The sequence below is a fragment of the Aquarana catesbeiana genome, linkage group LG04 (genome assembly GCF_042186555.1).
Source record: "Aquarana catesbeiana isolate 2022-GZ linkage group LG04, ASM4218655v1, whole genome shotgun sequence".
Classification (NCBI taxonomy): domain Eukaryota; kingdom Metazoa; phylum Chordata; class Amphibia; order Anura; family Ranidae; genus Aquarana; species Aquarana catesbeiana.
This window is the reverse complement of record NC_133327.1, coordinates 36403524-36424555: the sequence shown is the minus strand read 5'-3', so window position 1 is coordinate 36424555 and position 21032 is coordinate 36403524. Positions and strand designations below refer to the sequence as shown.

At 43.4% G+C, this 21032-nt stretch overlaps 1 protein-coding gene across 1 annotated transcript in view; it reads right to left on the bottom strand.

The window, feature by feature from the left end:
• DPYSL5 (dihydropyrimidinase like 5) overlaps nucleotides 1-21032 on the bottom strand; it is a 184541-nt gene that overhangs the window by 10397 nt on the left and 153112 nt on the right. The window contains exons 10-12 of the mRNA XM_073625046.1: nucleotides 15472-15614; nucleotides 15044-15251; nucleotides 5229-5397 (exon numbers count right to left, since the gene is read on the bottom strand). Coding sequence (XP_073481147.1) covers nucleotides 5229-5397; nucleotides 15044-15251; nucleotides 15472-15614 — 520 coding nt within the window. The remainder of the gene's footprint in view (nucleotides 1-5228; nucleotides 5398-15043; nucleotides 15252-15471; nucleotides 15615-21032) is intronic.

Below are 21032 nucleotides of genomic sequence, written 5' to 3'. Positions count from 1 at the left end.
GAAAAAAGAAGGTAGAACAATGTCCTGATTTAAATGAAATTCAGAAACTAACTTAGGCAAAAAAGACGGAACAGGACGTAGCACCACTTTATCATGGTGCAAAATCAAACACGGCTCCTTACAGGAAAGGGCCTCCAATTCGGAGACCCTTCTAGCCGAAGTAATTGCAAAAAGAAATGCCAACTTCCGTGTCAAAAGAACTAATGGAACTTCGTTGATTGTTTCAAAAGGCTGTTCCTGTAGCATCGACAAAACCAAATTCAAATCCCAAGGGCAAAGAGGTGATTTAACGGGACACAATAAGTGAGTCATTCCTTGAAGAAAAGTCCGGACCAGGGAATGTGAAGCCAAAGGCTTCTGGAAGTACACTGATAAGGCTGAAACCTGCCCTTTAATTGTTGTCGAGGCTAATCTTTTATCGAAGCCTGACTGAAGAAAATAGAGAATTCTCTCTACCAAATATATGCGAGGAGGCATACTTCTGGCCTCACACCACGCAATGTAAGCCTTCCAAACCCTGTGATAAACCTTCCTGGTGACCGCCTTTCTGGCATTCACGAATGTAGTTACTACTGGTCCTGAGATACAACAATCTCCGAGCACCCTGGCTTCAATAGCCAGGCCGTCAAATTCAGCGAGCGTAAATTCGGGTGGAATATAGGCCTCTGTGACAGAAGATCGAGCCGGAGCGGAAGTGTCCAAGGCTTGCCTGCTAATCACTGCTACCAGAATGACTGATGTCATTTCCTCTCGGACCCTGCTCAAAAGATGTGGCAGAAGAGTAATCAGGGGAAGGCAGAAATCAAAGAGAATTGAGTCCAGGGAACTACCAGAGCATCTATCCTGATTACAAGTGGATCTCTTGCTCTGAATACAAACTGCTGAATCTTGCAGTTGAACCTGGATGCCAGCAGGTCTACATCCGGTGTACCCCACTGCTGGCAAATCTGCATAAACACCTGTAGGTGCAGAGACCATTATCCTGAATGTATCTGTTGGCGGCTGAGATAATGTGCCTTCCAGTTCTCTACCCCCGGAATGTGGATGGCAGACAGCACTAGCACATGCCTTTCTGCCCAGGATAACACATGATTGACCTTCATGTGGGTCAGACGACTCTTGGTGCCACCCTAATTATCAGTTGACCCTGTAACTTTGACGTCCAATAATTCAGCGCGAGGCATATTGCTCGCATGCTCTAGAACATTGATGGGCAATCTCTGTTCCTTCAGAGTCCATTTCCCCTGGACTGTGGAATTTTCCATTACTGCGCCCCAGCCGGAAAGACTGGCATCTGTGGTCACTACCTTCCACGACAGTGGAAGAAAAGACCTTTCCTGTACCAGATTCTGGTCTACTAACCACCAGGCGAGACTTCCTGGAGCCTTGGGGGTTATAATCATGCAGGAATCCAAAGCCTGCATCTTCCTGCTCCATGCAGACAGAATGTTCTGCTGCAATGCCCTGGAATGGAACTGGGCATACGGAATTGCCTTGAATGAGGAAACCATCCTTCCCAGGAGACTCATACAGAGTCGGACAGACAGGCGTCTCTTTCGGCTTACCTGCCGAACCTAATCCTTTAGGGCCTCGACCCTTTTTGGAGGCAAGAACACTCTTGTATGGACTGTGTCCATAACAATGCCTAAGTATTCCAGACTTTGAACCAGTTTTAGAGACGATTTCTAGTAATTTATAATCCATCCGAGATGTTACAGGAAAAGGTCACGTTCCTTATCAAAACCTGCAGTGATTGATCCCTGAGTAGAAGATCATCTAAGTAGCCTGCAATCAAGATCCCTCGAGATCTTAGAAGACCCAGTGAGGGTGCTAGGATCTTTGTGAAGACCCAGGGTGCGGTTGTGAGCCCAAAGGGAAGAGCCACAAACTGAGAATGTTGTTCCTCTATGACAAAATGCAAAAGCCTTTGATGAGGTTGAAAAATTGGCACGTGCAGGTATGCATCTCTGATATCTATGGATGCCAGAAAATCTCCTTCTTAGAAAGAGGTCAGGACAGAGCGGACTGATTCCATCTGAAAGGGCCGCACTGAGAGATAACGGTTCAGTGCTCTTAGATCCAGAATTGGTCCTATGACGCCATTTGGCTTTGGAACCATGAACAGATTCGAATAAAACCCTGTTCCCCTTTCGGGAACTGGTACCTCCATGATCACCTCCTGCCAAAACTGCAGAAACCTCCCCCCAAACCCGCAGAAGTGGGGGCGTCCCTTCACAAGGAAGGTTTGGTGCCAGTATTAGCAGAAATTTGGACCCATGGCCTCTTTTGGTCCTGGCCCTGCTGTTTACCTTTGGCAGCAGATCCCTGGTGCCGTCGGAATTACCTAGGGCCTGAAAAACCTGAGGAATTGGCACGTGGCACCTTAAAAAAGGGCCGTGTAGCTACCTTTTTCACAGGAAGGAGGGAACTCTTTCCTCCAGATATCTTTTGGATGTACTTATCAACATCATCTCCAAACAAACGTTTTCCATGAAAAGGAAAGCCAGCTAGCATCCTCTTACAAGGAAGCTCTGCTGATCAGCTTTTTAGCCATAAAATTCTGCGCACGTGCACAGACAAAAGAGCCATGCGGGAGATCTGCTGCATGGAGTCTTTAAGGGCTTCTACAGTATGGCAAAGCAAAGAGCTCCAAGGAACCCAGGGAGGAACAAAGTGTTTCAGGGAACTCCACTGGAGGTAACTTAAAAGCTGTATGGACCATCTGTACAAGAGAATGGATGAGAAGCTTTTGTGATTGAGAGGATGATATAATCTGAGCTTCTTCAGGCTCAGAATCACTTGAGGGAGATTCCTCTGTTTGGATATCAATTGCCTGACCGGCCATTACCTCTTCTACCTCGTCAACCCAGTCTTGCACCAATATGGGAGGAATAGGGGAAGGGGACCTATCACGCTTCCTGCCACTTTGGGTGACAGAAGCGATCATTCCAGCAATTTTGCTCTCTAAACCAGCCAAAGCTGATGCCAGGTCCTCTTTAGTAATAAACTCTGAAGTAGTAGTACTGGTAGTAGCCACAATGCCAGATAGACACAGAGGCTCAGATTGCCCGGTGACATCCGGTCTTTCAGGAGAGGCTATTGCAGCAGAGTTCTGTTTAGCCTCTACAGGGGCCACTGATGAAACACATGTGCCCTTTTGCTGCAGCGCTCCCCCCAGAACGCTTCTTTAGAAGACACAGCTTGTTGAAGCAATGTTAACTGGCTTTGTGACACAATGCACAAGTTCCTCAGTACCATAGTTCCCCCTTATACAATAAACTGTAATGCAGCGTACATACGAGCGGACTTTTCTATCGGACTGGTCCGACTGACCGAGTCCGGCGGACAATCCGATCGTGTGTGGGCTTCATCAGACCTTCAGCTGACTTTTTCTGTCGAAAGTCTGACGGACTTTAGATTTGGAACATGCTGGAAATCTTTACGTCGTAACTCCGCCGGACCCAGAAATCAGTTCGTCTGTATGCTAGTCCGACGGACAAAAACCGACGCTAGGGCAGCTATTGGCTACTTGGCTATCAACTTCCTTATTTTAGTCCGGTGTACGTCGTCACGTACGAATCCGTCGGACTTTGGTGTGATCGTGTGTAGGCAAGTCCGTTCGTTAAAAAGTCCGTCGGAGGTCCATCAAAAGTCCGTCGAAAGTCCGTCGGACCTGTCCGGTCGAAAAATCCACCCGTGTGTACACGGCATTACAGTATAGACTATAATCTTATACAATAAACTGTTCTTCCAGCTAATGCAACATAATTAGGCTGTGTCTGTCATCACCCATAGGACTCACATGTCACCCAGGACAGACTGCTCTGTGTCCCCTCCGTCAACCAGCAACATTGTTGCAGGGGAAAATAGATAATAATTGGACCCTGGTTTTTCACAGGGCAACTTACCACCTCTAGTGGGCAAAAAAAAGCATTGCAAGCAAAACTTTTATTTTTTTTTTAAAGCTTTCCACAGCTTATGCAGCTCTGGGAAGATAAACACAGAGCAGCAAACCCATGCCCTCTAGTGGGAAAAACAAGCATAGCAAGGAAAACATTTTTTTTTTAAACATATCAGCCTAAACATACATTGTTCCAGGGAATATATAATAATTGGACCCTGGTTTTTCACAGGGCCACTTACCACTCCCGCTGCAGGACAATAGCCTAAGCCACAGGTCCAGCCTTCACCCATTGTGGCAGGTTCTGTCACCACAGACCTTTAAGGACTGGGTACCCTTTTAGTATGAGGGTCCACTCCCTTGGACCTGTACAGCACCCTGCAGGAATGCCTTAGCGCTGTGGTGTCCAGGATTCCACTATGCAGGGTCCAGCACCCAAAGGTTGCAATACAGGCAAAACCTCGTTCTTGATCCTTAATATTCTTTACGAGGCTCGGGGACCATTTAACTTAGCATAGTAGCTTTTTTTAAATGGATCAGATCTGAAAACGCTGTCCCTTGATTCTTAAGAACCTGTGCGGGATTACAGCATGGAAGCTCACAGAGAGCTCAAAAGTGACCATCCACCATTTTAAACACTGGCGAAAAAAACTGTACATCCAGTGAGGGGTTATATATTACTTCCTGTTTTTGGTTATTCTACCAGTGTCCATTCACCTACAGGTGGCGCATAACCCAGGTAGTAATGTATATGGCTGCTCTGTGTCCAGTGATGAGAAAGAAAGAGGGAATAGAGTCCAATGACGACATTTGTTGTAGTGAATACCGAGAGATGATTTCCCTCACTTTGGATTGATTTTCTCTTACTGTGGTTTCAGAACAGGATGTGAAGGGAAATTTTTCCAGTGGAACAGACAGAAGTAAAAAAAAAAAATCCAACAAAAGTTTTAACCATTCCCTACGCCATCCAAAATGAGATATTAGGTATATTTAAAGCTGAACTCCCCTTCAGGCTGGTTTCACACCAGTGCGAATTGGATGTGGATTCTCCGCATCCAATTCGCATAGGAGGAGATTGTCACCGGCTCTCTATGGAGCTGGTTCACACATCTCTGGAGCAGCTCCGGTGCGAATTGCACAGAAGTCCTGTGTGGTTTCAGGTCCGAATTCAGTAAAAAATCCAGACCTGAAACGGGGAATGGAGATGCAGCGGACCCCCTGCTGTGAGCCGCTCCATTGTTCAATGTGAACCCAGCCTCAAAGTAAAATTTTAGAGATACCTGAATTTAAGCTTTAAATTAGCTCTCCACACAATGTCCCCACTTACCAGACAAGCTGAAGCCGGACTCGTGGAGGTCCCGCATGCCTCCGTGACGGGTGATTGGCCGAGTGGGAGTGTCTGCCAGCGGACTTCCTGTCTCTTTCTTCCCAGCATGCGCCACCACGGCTACATCTCCTTGATACGGGGTGCGGTCTACGCACTTCAGGCTCAGAATCTGAATAAAGGGAGAGAAAATATTTTTTGCAAGTCATGGAACACTGTGTACATTCCTTCTATGGATGACCATACTATATTATGGTTTACCTGTCATGCAGATCTTACAACTCAGAAATATGGGGGTGAGAGAGTTGAGGCCACTGTTGGAAATTTGGTATCAGGAGAGGTGAGGATATGATTCAGTGGTAAGGAAACATAGGAACACAAATTTATGCACTATTATAAAAAAATGTGTAATCAGTGAGGTGAAACACGATACCCATTTGTCCATCACAACTGCTAGCAGACAGGTATTTTTAGGGTCCAAAACTTTTATTTTATCTGTTACCTATAGAAACTTAGATTTTTATTGTAAAGATAGGTTTTGAATACCTAATCATTCTTCAGAATCTGGAGCTTAAGAAAACAGCTCTGATGAAGGTAACATTGCAACTGCACTGAAACATGTTGGCGATTAACATCTGCAAACAATAAATATATACTGTATATCTGTTATCACGACTGACCTGCCCGAATTTTGAAACGAATGCCGTGTACACACGGGCGGACTTTTCGTCCGGACTAGTCCGACGGAATGAATCCGTCGGACAATCCGACGGTGTGTGGGCTTCATCGGACCTTCAGCGAATGTTTTCTGTCGAAAATCAGACGGACTTTAGATTTGGAACATGTTTCAAATCTTTCCGCCGGACCCAGTTCCCATCGAGAAATCCGCTCGTCTGTATGCTAGTCCAACGGACGAAAACCGACACTAGGGCAGCTATTGGCTACTGGCTATGAACTTCCTTATTTTAGTCCGGTTCGTCGGTGTGATCGTGTGTAGGCTAGTCCGTTCGTTAGAGAGTCCGTCGAAAGTCCGTCGTAACTCCGTCGGAAAGACCGTCAGACCTTTGATGCCGAAAAGTCTGCACGGCATTAGAGTTTGCCCCTCTGGCTAATGCTGCATACACACGAGCAGACTTTTCGACTGGACTGGTGCGACGGACTATCCAACGGACTTTCGGCGGACTTCCAACAGACTTTCCCAAAGATCGGACTTGCCTACACACGATCACACCAAAGTCCGACGGATCCGTACGTGATGACGTACGACCGGACTAGAATAAGGAAGTTGATAGCCAGTACTCAATAGCTGCCCTAGCATTGTTTTCGTCCGTCGGACTAGCATACAGATGAGCGTACTTTTCGATAGGAACTGGGTCCGGTGGAGTTCTGACGTAAAGATTTGAAACATGTTCCAAACCTAAAGTCCGTCAGATTTTCGACCGAAAAAGTCTGCTGCAGGTCCGATGAAGCCCACACATGGTCGAATTGTCTGCCGGACTCGGCCTGTTGGACCAGTCTGGTCGAAAAGTCCGCGGCATTAGAGTTGAGAGCCCCCTCCTACTCGGAATTGAGAGATCGCTATTTAGAGTTTGCCCCCTTCCGACTCGGAGTTGAGAGCTTACTATATAGAGTTTGCCCCCTCTGACTCGGAGTTGAGAGCTCACTAGAAATTTCCCATCCGACTTGGAGTTGAATTCCCTGCACCCAAAATACCACTCCCTGGTTAGGGTACTCCACATAGGTGCTGTGAAAAAGTATTTGCCCCCTTAGTGTTCTATTTTTTTGCATGTTTGTCACACTTAAATGATTTAGATCATCAAATTTTAATATTACACAAATATAACCCGAGTAAATTAAAAATGCAGTTTTTAGATGATTTCATTTATTATTACGGGAAAAAAGATGTCCAAACCTGCCTCGCCCTGTGTGAAAAAGTAATTGCCCCCAAACCTAATAACCGGTTGTGCCACCCTTGGTTGCAACAACTGCAATCAAGGGTTTGTCTTTCATATTGCTGTGGAGGAATTTTGGTCCACTCTTCTTTGCAGAATTGTTTTAATTCAGCCACATTGGAGGGTTTTCCAGCATGAATGGCTTGTTTAAGGTCATGAGACAGCATCTCAATCAGATTTAAGTCTGGACTTTGACTAGGCCACTCCAAAACCTTAATTTTGTTTTCTTGAGCCATTCAGAGGTAGGACTTGCTGGTGTGTTTCAGATAATTGTCCTGCTGCATAACCCAAGTGCGCTTGAAGTCACGAACTGATGGCCGGACATTCTCCTTCAGGATTTTCTGTTAGAGCGCAGAATTCCTGGTTCCATCAATTATGGCAAATCATCCAGGTCCTGAAACTGCAAAGCAGCCCCAGACCATCACACTACCACCACCATGTTTGACTGTTAGTATGATGTTCTTTTTAAATGCTGTGTTAGTTTTACACCAGATGTAACCTTCCACACCTTACAAAAAGTAAAACTTTTGTCTCATCAGTCCACAGAATATTTGCCTAAAAGTCTTGGGAATAATCAAGATATTTTTTTGGAAAATATGATACAAGCCTTTGTGTTCTTTTTGGTCAGCAGTGGCTTTGGCCTTGGAGCTCTCCTATGGACGCCATTTTTGCCCGGTCTCTTTCTTATTGTTGAATCATGAACACTGACCTTCACTGAGGCCTGCAGTTCTTTAGATGTTGTTCTGGGTTCTTTTATGACCTCTTGGATGAGTTGTTGTTGTTCTCCTGGAGTAGTTTTGATAAGCCCGCCACTCCTGGGAAGGTTCACCACTGTTCCAAGTTTTTCCTATTTGTGGATAATGGCTCTCACCGTGGTTTGCTGGAGTCTCAAAGCCTTAGACATGGCTTTGTAACCCTTTACAGACTGATACATGTCAATTACTTTGTTTCTCATCTGTTCTTGAATTTCTTTAGATCGCGGCATGATGTGTTGCTTTTGGAGATCATTTAGCATGCTTCACTTCGTCAGAAGCGGAGTCCCACCCATTTTTAAAAGTTGCTTTCATCCACATGCCCACCCGCAGTTCATTCCTAAATGGATAATTATTTTATTTTATTTTTTTTTTAATGGCTGAATACCTTATTTTTATCTGTGTATGCGGCACTTCCGATCCAGCCACCTAGGTGATGTTGTCATAAGGCGATTTCCTTGAACTCCTGGGATATTGACGTCATGTATCCCAGGAGTCAAAGGGAATTGCCTAATACTGAAATCTCACATTATTTCCTCGACCGCATCTTACTTCCGAGATGGCTTCTGATTGACAGATTGCAATAACAAAGGGCAGGAAACTTCCACCGCCGCCATTGCTATGGTAACCTGCAATCAACAAACTGCTCTGCACAGTGTTATTACTTTGCAGGCGCAAGATCGGGAGGTGCATGCTGGGTAACCAGCTGCACCGAATCCCGGAAGTAAACAGGAGCAGGCTTCAGATGCCCACATCCACCATGGTCCCTGCCTGCTAACAAGATTGTGTGATCGATTACAGATGTAACAATAACAGGTATGAATACAGTTACAACAATAGCCAATTATTGCAGTACAAGTAATAACAATCATGGTGGTGCTTTTAAAACAAAACAGTTGTGGAGACTGGAGTTCCGCTTTAAGTGATTTCTTGATTCAACAGGTCTGGCAATAATCAGGGTGTGGCAAGTGAAATGTAACTCAGCTTTACAAAAAAATGTGTTCATTCATGATTTAGCAAGGGGAGGAGGAGCAACCGCATTTTGTATTTACTCGGGTCATCCTTGTGTAATATTAAAATTTGCTTGATGATTTGAATCATTTGAGTGTGACAAATATGAAAAAAAAAAAAATCGGGAAGGGGGCAATACTTTATCCCTTTTGTGTATAAACTTTCCTTTTTAAAGTGTATCTAAACTCCAAAACAAAAATGTAACATATTGCAGCTTACCAGTCCTTAGATGTAGTGGCTGCATTTGTTTTCTTATTCAGGCTTTTTTTTCTCTTTGCACAAGAAAGATATGGATGTTGGAGCTGTATTTTCAGCTCCCAGAAGTGACAAGGACACTGCATTTTTGGCAGGATCATGGCAGCACACACTAGATTGTGGCTCCTCCCCATTGAATGCTGTCAGGATGTGCCACAAATATCTTTTATCAACTGGATGTTAAACATACAAGGAAAACGAAAACACTTTATTCTAACATGTAAATCAAGCAATGTTATCACATGGAGTTCCAGCTATTAATAAAGCATGTTGTCCATGTTCTGAGCGACATTGCAGATTGCTGAATAAGGCTTATAGAGTTAAAGTTTTATAGAAATGATTTTATTCTGTGCTCACTTAACATACAAAAACAGCACTTAGCTGCCTTTCTGTGAGCAAAGATCTCCAGCTAGTGTTAATTCAATGGAATTGCACATAATATACACCAATAAGCCATAACATTATGATGACCCACTTAACCACTTCAGCCCCGGAGGATTTGGCTGGCTAAAGACCAGAGCACTTTTTGCAATTTGGCACTGCGTCACTTTAACTGACTATTGCGCGGTCATGCAACGTGGCTCTCAAACAAAATTGACGTCCTTTTTTTCCCACAAATAGAGCTTTCTTTTGGTGGTATTTGATCACCTCTGCGATTTTTATTTTTTGCGCTATAAACAAAATAAGAGCGACAATTTTGAAAAAAACGCATTATTTTTTACTTTTTGCCATAATAAATATCCCCCAAAAATATATAAGAAAACATTTTTTTCCTTAGTTTAGGCCGATACGTATTCTTCTACATATTTTTGGTAAAAAAAATCGCAATAAGCAATTATTGATTAGTTTGTGCAAAAGTTATAGCGTTTACAAAATAGGGGATAGTTTTATGGCATTTTTATTAATAATTTTTTTTTACTTTACGATCAGCGATTTTTATTGTGACTGCGACATGTCGGACATTTTTGACACATTTTTGGGACCATTGTCATTTATACAGCAATCAGTGCTATAAAAATGCATTGATTCCTGTGTGAATGACACTGGCAGTGAAGGGGTTAACCACTAGGAGGCGGGGAGGGGTTAAGTCAGTACTAGGGAGTGTTTTCTAACTGTAGGGGGGTTGGGCTGTGTCTGTCAGTACACTGATCTCTGCTCCGATGACAGGGAGTATTGAATTTATTCTTCTCCTCAGTATTCACGAGTGAATCGGGGGGCTTCAGTAACCAAAACTGCAGTGTTTATCCTCATGACACAACACAGGAAGCACCTACATGGTTAACAGAGGACGGAATTAAAATTAGACTTGAGAAACTTAACATTAATAAATCACCGGGACCAGATGGCTTGCATCCAAGGGTACTTAGGGAACTCAGTCAGGTGATTGCCAGACCGTTGTTCCTAATTTTTACAGACAGTCTATTGACTGGAATGGTACCAGCTGATTGGAGAAAAGCCAATGTAGCACCAATATTTAAAAAGGGCCCAAAAAACATCCCTGGGAATTACAGACCAGTTAGCCTAACATCAATAGTATGTAAACTCTTGGAGGGGATGATAAGGGACTATATACAAGATTTTAGTAATAAGAATGATATCATTAGCAGTAATCAGCATGGATTCATGAAGAATCGTTCTTGCCAAACCAATCTATTAACCTTCTATGAGGAGGTGAGTTGCCATCTAGATAAAGGAAGGCCCGTAGACGTGGTGTATCTGGATTTTGCAAAAGCATTTGACACAGTTCCCCATAAACGTTTACTGTACAAAATAAGGTGCGTTGGCATGGACCATAGGGTGAGTACATGGATTGAAAACTGGCTACAAGGGCGTGTTCAGAGGGTGGTGATAAATGGGGAGTACTCAGAATGGTCAGGGGTGGGTAGTGGGGTTCCCCAGGGTTCTGTGCTGGGACCAATCCTATTTAATTTGTTCATAAACGACCTGGAGGATGGGATAAACAGTTCAATCTCTGTATTTGCAGACGATACTAAGCTAAGCAGGGCAATAACTTCTCCGCAGGATGTGGAAATCTTGCAAAAAGACCTGAATAAATTAATGGGGAGGGCGACTACATGGCAAATGAGGTTCAATGTAGAAAAATGTAAAATAATGCATTTGGGTGGCAAAAATATGAATGCAATCTGTACACTGGGGGGGAGAACCTCTGGGGGGATCTAGGATGGAAAAGGACCTGGGGGTCCTAGTAGATGATAGGCTCAGCAATGGCATGCAATGCCAAGCTGCTGCTAATAAAGCAAACAGAATATTGGCATGCATTAAAAGGGGGATCAACTCCAGAGATAAAACGATAATTCTCCCGCTCTACAAGACTCTGGTCCGGCCGCACCTGGAGTATGCTGTCCAGTTCTGGGCACCAGTCCTCAGGAGGGATGTACTGGAAATGGAGCGAGTACAAAGAAGGGCAACAAAGCTAATAAAGGGTCTGGAGGATCTTAGTTATGAGGAAAGGTTGCGAGCACTGAACTTATTCTCTCTGGAGAAGAGACGCTTGAGAGGGGATATGATTTCAATTTACAAATACTATACTGGTTACCCCACAATAGGGATAAAACTTTTTCGCAGAAGAGAGTTTAATAAGACTCGTGGCCACTCATTACAATTAGAAGAAAAGAGGTTTAACCTTAAACTACGTAGAGGGTTCTTTACTGTAAGAGCGGCAAGGATGTGGAATTCCCTTCCACAGGCGGTGGTCTTGATAGCTTCAAGAAACTATTAGATAAGCACCTGAATGACCGCAACATACAGGGATATACAATGTAATACTGACACATAATCACACACATAGGTTGGACTTGATGGACTTGTGTCTTTTTTCAACCTCACCTACTATGTAACTATGTAACTATGTCACTAGCCAGAATGGGGAGATGCTGTTTACATCAGCATCTCCCTGTTCCTGCTCTCCGTGAGACGATCGCGGGAATCCCCGCGGCGATCGAGTCCGCGGGACCCGCGACCCGACTCATGGAGCTCCCGGCCGGCTCACGCGGGAAATTCAAATGGACGTATTTATACGCCCATTTGCCCAGCCGTGCCATTTTGCCGATGTACATAGTCGCGCGTCGGTCCTTAAGTGGTTAATATTGAGTAGGTACCCCCTCTGCCACCAAAACAGCCCTGACCCATCAAGGCATGGATGTCACTAGACCCCTGAAGGTCTGCTGCGGTATCTGGCACCAAGCCATCAGTAGCAGATTTTTTAAGTCCTGTAAGATGCGAGGCGTGGCCTCCATGGATTGTTTTTCCAGCACAGCCCACAGATGTTTGAGATCTAGAGAATTTGGAGGCCAAGTCAACACCCAAAGTTGTGTCCCTCAAACCATACTTGAACCATTTTTGCAGCGTGGCAGTGCACATTATCATGCTGAAAGGGGCCACTGCCAGCAGGGAATACCATTTCCATGAAGGGGTGTACTTAGTCAGCAACAATGTTTAGGTATAGGGAAAGTGTCAAGTAACATCCACATGAATGACTTGAAAGTTGCTCAAATCCTTACGCCTGCCATTTTTTTTGCTTTTAACACATCAACTTCAGGGACAACATGTTAACTAATGCAACTTTCTTAACCTTTTCAACACAGAGGAACCCTGGAGATAATGTTCCGGTCTCACGGAACCCCTGCTAAAAAGGTACTACAACTCATGATACATTAGTGTGATGGTCAGTGGGAAGAATGCTCCTTACACTTGTGGTCATTGGGAAGAGTTAACTCCTTATAGATAACTAACGAGATCAATGGTGTAAGTGGAAACTTGTCTGAGGGATAGAAATTGTTCATTGCTCAAGGAACCCCCAGCAACCTCTGGAGGAACCCTAGGATTCCATGGAACCCTGGTTGAGAAACCTGGCCTAATGTATCCCACTGACTTTCAGATGCCATTGTAAAGAGATAATCAATGTCATTCACTTTATCTATCAGTGATCTTAATGTTATGGCAAATCGATGTATACAGTACTTATTTGTTACAGATATGCACACTACCAAGGCGGCCTCCTCCATGAAGACACACATGGGTTGATTTACTAATGGCAAATAGTCTATGCACTTTGCTCCAAGTAAATGAGCAGAAGCTCTGCTGACTACCATCAACCAACCACGTGCAAGCAAAAAATGCTGTTTTTTTATTTTCTTTGCATGTGATTGGGTATTCTTTGCAAAGTGAAGATTTACCTTATTTACTAAGCTCTGGAGCAACTGTCTATTTGCCTCTAGTAAATCATCCCCATAGTGCAGAATATGACATGGTAAGTCAGTGATCCGCTGCAAAGCTAATGACGGATCCTTTGCCCTCTGCCTGCATTTTTGGGGAAAGTTACTAGATTTCAGTTTCTCTTTCAGTAGAAGTTAATATCATCTCCTCTGGATCAAAAGTTCTGTGGTTTGTGAAGGGCTGATGCCGGTGGGCAAACGCCTTTGTACAGCATGTAGTCTTTGTAAGATGGAATTCACTTTTAACCACTTCCAGACCGCCCTGCGTACATGTACTGCGGCAGGGTGGCCCTTCAGCGCGAAATCACGTACCTCTATGTCGATTACATTTCCGGGTCTGGAGTGAACATGCGCGCCGCCGGCGACCCGCTCCTGCTGTGATTGGGCACAGCAGGAGCCAATCGGCAGGTCTGGCCAATGTTCACCAGCATCCGATGTTCGCCAGCACCCGGAGATCATTCCTGAGAGAGGCAGAACGGCGGTCTGCCTATGTAAACAAGGCAGATTGCCGTTCTGTGAGAGTAGAAGATGGAGATCCTGTGTTTCTGCTAAGCAGGAACACAGATCTCTGTCTTCCCCCAGTCAAAGCACCTCCCCCACAGTTAGAAACAACACCCAGGGAACACATTTAACCCTTTGATCGCCCTTGATGCTAACCCCTTCCCTGCCAGTGTCATTAATACAGTGACAGCGCATATTTTTTTTAGCACTGATCGCTGTATTAGTGTCACTGGTCCCCAAAAAGTGTCACTTAGTGTCCGATTTGTCCACCGTAATGTTGCAGCCCCACTATAAGTTGCTGATTCCCACCATTACTAGTAAAAAAAAATATCCTATAGTTTGTAGATGCTATAACTTTTGCGCAAACCAATCAATATACGCTTATTGGGATCTTTTTTACCAAAAATATGTAGCAGAATACATATTGGCCAAAATTGATGAAGGAATTTATTTTTTTAATTTTTTATTGGATATGTTTTATAGCAGAAAGTAAAAAATATTGTTTTGTTTTTCAAAATTTTCTGTTGTTTTTTGTTTATAGCGCAAGAAATAAAAACCGCAGAGGTGATCAAATGCCACCAAAAGAAAGCTCCATTTGTGAAAAAAAAAAAAAAAGGACAAATTTTATTTGGGTACAACGTCGCACAACCGCGCAATTGTCAAAGTAACGCAGTGCCGTATTGAAAAAAATGGCCTGGTCATGAAGGGGGGTAAACCTTCCAGAGCTGGAGTGGTTAAAGCAGAACTTGGAGCTATATGTTATTCCCCAATCTACATCATTCTACACCACTAAGGCTGAAAAAACAAAAAACAAAACCATTAACAAAAAAAAAAAAACAAAAAAAAAAACAACCTACCTACAGTACCTTGGCGTCTTACTTCACCTAGAAGCCAATGTTCGCAATTGGCCTTTCTGTGGGATCCTGGGAAAGCTGGGAATACTAAATCTGTGTACTTTGCAGGAGTACATTCTCATGGGATTTGGGATGCTCATTGGGTAGGGGGTACTCTACAGCTCCATATCTGCTGCGGACTGCAAGGTCTGCTTTAATAGCATTATTACCCTGTACCTACATTGGCACATTCCCTGTCTCCATGATACCACTACTCACCTTTTCTTTCTGGATCATCTTCTTATACAGGTAATCTGGATAGGTCCTCATCGGGAAAAAGGAGCCAGAGCCCTCGGCACACATGAAGACGCCGTTCTCGTACACCACACGGCCATGGCTAATGGTGACCAGTGACACACCATGGCATCGCATATTCTCGTAGGGGTTGAAATCTCCAGCCTGGACCTGGGTGCTGGCAGAGATGGTCCTGCAGAGCAGATACAGACAGACAACCTGCAATAAACAGCCTGCAAGACTGAAAGAACACACACACAGGAATGGAGGGGAAAATTGCATGTGGTCCAAACAGGAATCAAACCGCATTGCATGGGATTCTTTGCAGTACAATTTGCGCCCATTGATTTTGTACTGACGCAAACTGCACCGCAAGGTATAGATTTCAGTATTGGGACACAGTTATTACATACCTGGCGGCTTCTGGATCCCACACCACAATGTCAGCATCGGCTCCGGGGATAATACGCCCTTTACGTGGGTACATGTTGTGAATCTTGGCTGCGTTGGAGCTTGTCACAGCTACAAATCTGTTCTCGTCCATCTTTCCTCCCACCTGCAACACAAACACATTAATGTGTAAAGACAGGGACAGTATAAAGCGGGAGAGAAATATAAAGGCAATGAAATGATATGACTCGGCGGGTGAAATCTGCCTTAAACCTGAAGTGTAATGTATGTATATAATACCTTCTCTTGTTCACTCTGCCCCCACCCCTTACTATGCAATCACCATACAATTAATAATTTTCAATCAAACCATTTTGTTTTTGAAGAAATACATTTTTGGGGCCCATTGGCGCCATCACTGAGTCTGCTTGCTGCTCTTTGTTCTGTGTTTGCTGGGAGGGGCAGGCAGGTTCCTTTAAAAGTCACAGCACCCTGGCTCAGATCTTCTTTCAAGAACGTTATATGAAAGAACACATCCCAAGAATCCCTTTAGAAGTGCATGCTCCTCTCTGATGGCCAACCGGTGCTGCACTGCTGTGCTATCTGCTGGTGAGTTGTTTGAACATGTACATCTAAAGGGATGCTGGGGATGTGTTCTTTCATATAATGCATTGGAACAAAATGATTAATAGGAGAGAAAGCTAAAAACTGTAAGAGGTGGGCAATGACCTAATGAGTTAAACAAGACTTGTGGCCACTCATTAAATTTAGAAGAAAAGAGGTTTAACCTTAAACTACGTAGAGGGTTCTTCACTGTAAGAGCGGCAAGGATGTGGAATTCCCTTCCACAGGCGGTGGTCTCAGCGGGGAGCATCGATATTTTCAAAAAACTATTAGATAATCACCTGAACGACCACAACATAACAGGGATATACAATGTAATACTGACATATAATCACACACATAGGTTGGACTTGATGGACTTGTGTCTTTTTTCAACCTCACCTACTATGTAACTATGACAGTAAGAATGACAAAAAGAGGGGACTGATGATGACCAAAGCAATTCAGACAGGAAGTGAAGGCGGGCTCAAGACAGCTGCCACAGCTTCAAAGGGTTTTATTGTTGGGAGTAAACATTTTCAACACAGTCGAGGACTTGCTACCATTGTGGGAAAAATAAGGTAAAGTTGGAGTAGCTGTGATGGAGAAAAAGTTACAGAGATTCCAAATTGCTTCTTACCAAATTTATTTAAAGGAAATCTATACACTCACCAGCCACCTTATTAGACACACCTGTTCAATTGCTTGGTAACACATATTGCTAATCAGCCAATCACATGGCAGAAACTCAATGCATTTAGGCATCTAGACATGGTGAAGACAACTTGCTGAAGTTCAAACCGAGCATCAGAATGGGGAAGAAAGGGGATTTAACTTTGAACGTGGCATGGTTGTTGGTGCCAGACGGGCTGATCTGAGTATTTCAAAAACTGTTGATCTACTGGGATTTTCATGCACAATCATCTCTCGGGTTTACAGAGAATGGTCCGAAAAAAAGAAAATATCCAGTGAGTGGCAGTTGTGTGGAAGAAAATGTCTTGTTGTCAGAGGTCAGAGAAGAATGGGCAGACTGGTTCCAGATGATAGAAAGGCAACAGTAACTCAAATAAGCACTCAGAGGAGACTCTGCAGTGCTGCATATGAACGCTGGCTCACCTTTATGTATTCTTTTACGGAGATTTGCACACAGGTTACATTACCAACATGTGACATGCACCTTGTTAAAATTTTGTAAAAAGACTCTCTCCCCTCTAGCTCCTCCTAAAAGGGCATTTAACCTTCCCCCTCTAATGCATATGATTTCCTTGGGCTAGCTTTTGCTCTTAAAGGGGAACTCCACACTCCATTCTACAATGCTCTTGTGTCCCCCCTCTAATCCCTTGCATTTCCATGGGCTAACTTTTGCTTTTAAAGGGGAACTCCACACTCCATTCTCAAAAGGCTGTGAGCTGTCTTTACCAATCCAAACCACATCCTTTTTCAGAGCATACAACAGGGCCAGCTAGGAAAGGGGCGAGAAGAGCGATAACCCAACCCCCTCCTGAACCATACAAGGCCACATGCACTCAACATAGCTGGCTCAGCCCAATACCAACCACAAAGCACCTTGTATCCACTAGTTTAAAGGGGCTTTCCACATTCCGTAAAGCCCCCTGTCTGCAGCCCCCCACAGCCCCAGCCTAGGGTTGTGTGGAAGAGGCCCTTGTCCCCCTGAATATGGGAACAAGGTGGTTGATTTTTGGGTTCCCTGAGCCCCTTCTGCCCCCAAGCATACACCCCCCCCTTTCATGGGCTGGCTTGCTGTGTGTTTGGATAGGGGTTTGTTTTCCCTGAAATATTTTTGATGTTGTCAATGTGTGCCATTTGTAGGTTGTTAGTTTCACTTTGATTTAATTGTTTGTGCTGCATTATTTTGCAAAATCTTCCCCAAGATGTTGTGCCTAATAAATGTTTAAATCCTTAAGAGACTGTCCATTTGTGGGCGCAGTCCTTTTAACTCCTGTTAATTTCCTCTGCAAAATGGTCAGACCTCAAAACCATATTCTGTTAGTGTCTCAAATTAACATACATGTGTTTTTTGCTTTCCTTGCTCTTTTTCAAGTTCTGTTTTGTTGACCAAAAAAAAATTTGTAGTAAATTTTTATGTTGTATGTGTGTTGTTCATTTGTTTTGCAGATGCATGCTCAATCCAAGTGATGCATTTTACACTCCCCCCCTAAACAATTTTTATGCAACAGATTTCCCACCCTGGTGGGTTTTACTTCCTCTTTATTTCCCTGCAAAGGTAAATCATAATGGGTTACTATGCATCGCAGTTGTTCCCAGCCTCAGTCCTCAAGTACCCCCGACAGGACATGTTTTGGGAATTTATCTTAGCTAAAATAGCTGTCCAAAATACCAAGCCATTGACTCTGATTTAAAGCACCTATGCAAGATGAAGGAAAACCTGCAATCATGGCCTGTTGGAAGTACTCAAGGACAGGGTTGAGAACTACTGATTTAGAGCACTGAGCTAAAATCAAGCTCAAGACAATCCTATTGTAATTGTGGGCATTTGAGGGAAACCAAGTGAGTGTTAGAACCCCTGCTTGTCTTTTTTAGGTTGGGCTTTGTGTCCCTTTTCTGAAAATTGGCTTCACTTCCTGTCACATAGCCAAACAGGAAGTGAAGGTAAAACTCTACCAATGTCTTTCCTTGGGGACACACAGGTCAATCTAACTAGTGTCCCCATTAGGCAAATTATACTCTAGCACTTTGTTGTGTACACCCCAAATTATTAGGTATTTGGGGGTTTATTAAAGGCAAATCCACTCTGCAACACAAGTGTATTCGCTGTAAATCTGAGAGGAAGCACTGGTGATTTTATCATCCAATCATGTAGAAGCAAAGATGCTGTTTTTTATTTTTCTTGCATGTCCCCCTCAGATCTCCACCAACTGCACTTCCAAGTGCACTTGTAGTGCAAAGTGGATTTGCCTTTAGTAAATAAACCCCAAAGTCCAAGATACCTAATAATTTGGGGTGTACAGAGCAAAATGCTAGAGTGCAATTTACCTAATGGGGAAGCTATTTAGATTGACCTGTGTGTCCCCAAGGAAAGACATTAGTAGGGTTTTACCCTCACTTCCTGTTTAGCTATGTGACAGGAAGTGAATACATTTGAAGGAGAAAGTGGCAACATTTGGGAGGTGTCTTCATCCTATCAGGGGTGCAGACATCTCCAAAAACTGACAAGACTTCTAACCCCTCTGCACTCTATCCCCAAGCAAAAATAAGAAAGGATTTCATTTAGTTTAACTTTGCAAAGACACGTTCCTAAGTTCAACTGTGATGTAAGTCAATGGCCCATTTAGACCTTGTTTAATAGAAAACACCAGTTGCCTTTCATTATAAACATTTGTTAGTCCAGTCCTGGAAATCTGCATCTGCTTTACTATTAATTTAAAAAAAAAATTTAACCGCTGTGTATGTGAGATGCGCAACTGCTGTGTACGCGAAGGTATGTACCCGCGGAGCATATCTCGTTCCCGGAAGCGGTGGACAGCACACAGGAATGACATCACGTCCCTCCAGGAAGTTGCTTGTACTGCTGCTAATTTCTTCCCACCACCATGCCCTGCTCACTGCTCTCTGAGGAAGAGAAGATCCATATTTGCAAATTAAGATAATTTTTTATTTATTTTTACATGGGGTGGTGTTTGTGTGGGTTATGTGTGTATGTCTAAATGATCTGGCCTCAAAACACACACCTACTTCCTGTGTACAGATTCACTTCCGGCCAATGTATATTGCTTCCAGCTTCAGTGTGTGTGTATATATAGATATATCTATATATATATCTATAGATGTAGGTTCTTGTGTCCACCAGCAGAGAGAAGTTGGGTAGATGCCACACTCCCAGTTCTGGAGGCATAATAATGGTCTAGCACAGGGGTCTTCAAACTACAGCCCCCCAGTTGTTCACAAACTAATTCCCATCATGCCTAGTCATGTCTGTGAATGTCAGAGTTTTACAATGCTTCATGGGATGTGTAGTTCCGCAACAGCTGGAGAGCTGTAGTTTGAAGATTCCCGATCACTCTAGCATGTCTTGAAATAAGGTGTTTTTTCATGTGCCTTATATAATGTCCACAAAATATCGTTTGAAAAATACAAGTGGGTCATGGCACATCTACATTCCAAATTTGGCACTTAAGATGGTCATGCGGTATACAATCTGATTGGCCTATCTCTGTATTCTCGATATTTAGGCAAAATAGGTAATAGGAAGACGCACTTGAACAATTAATTCAAATTATAGGAAATCAAACAGGCTCTTGCACTAAATATAATTTATTTAAGATCTAACTATTTGCAGTCTATGGTCACCTTTAAAGATCAACATCTGAAAATATTAATTTATTGGGTTTAGAAACACTTCTCTGTTCTTTGTAATGTATTGAAAGATTTGGGCTAAAAAAGAAAAAAAGAAATTTCAAAGTTATGTTAGAAGTAATAGGAATGAGATTAGCATCAAAAGGGTTAATTAACTTAGAACACCTAATTGTCTAACAAGACACATCCAATGAGATGAAATTAACCAATTGTATTGGGTGTGTGCTATTATCAATGAGAAAACCACAGTTACCCCAGCACCAATTGCAGTTTACATATGTGGGTATTTAGTATCGCTATTTGCGCTTCAATGTGCGCCGGTTCGCACGTTCAATTAATGACTTTCCGGCGCACCAATTAATGTATGAACTGGTGCAGTGCTTTCTTCTTAGTAAATCACCCCCATAATCATCTAAATATGGAAGAACAAGTGTGAACAGTATCCTCAATGTCTATGTACTGACAGTACACTATAGCTCCTATATGAGCAGTGGCCCATAACAACCAATAACCAATCAATGTTTAATGAGTACAGCAGTGAGCCTTGCTCACTACCCCCATCTTTTCTACATTACGTTAAAATAAAGCTTCTTAGTTCAGGATTTAACAGAATCCTCAACCCAAGTTATGGTTGTTTTTGGATTTT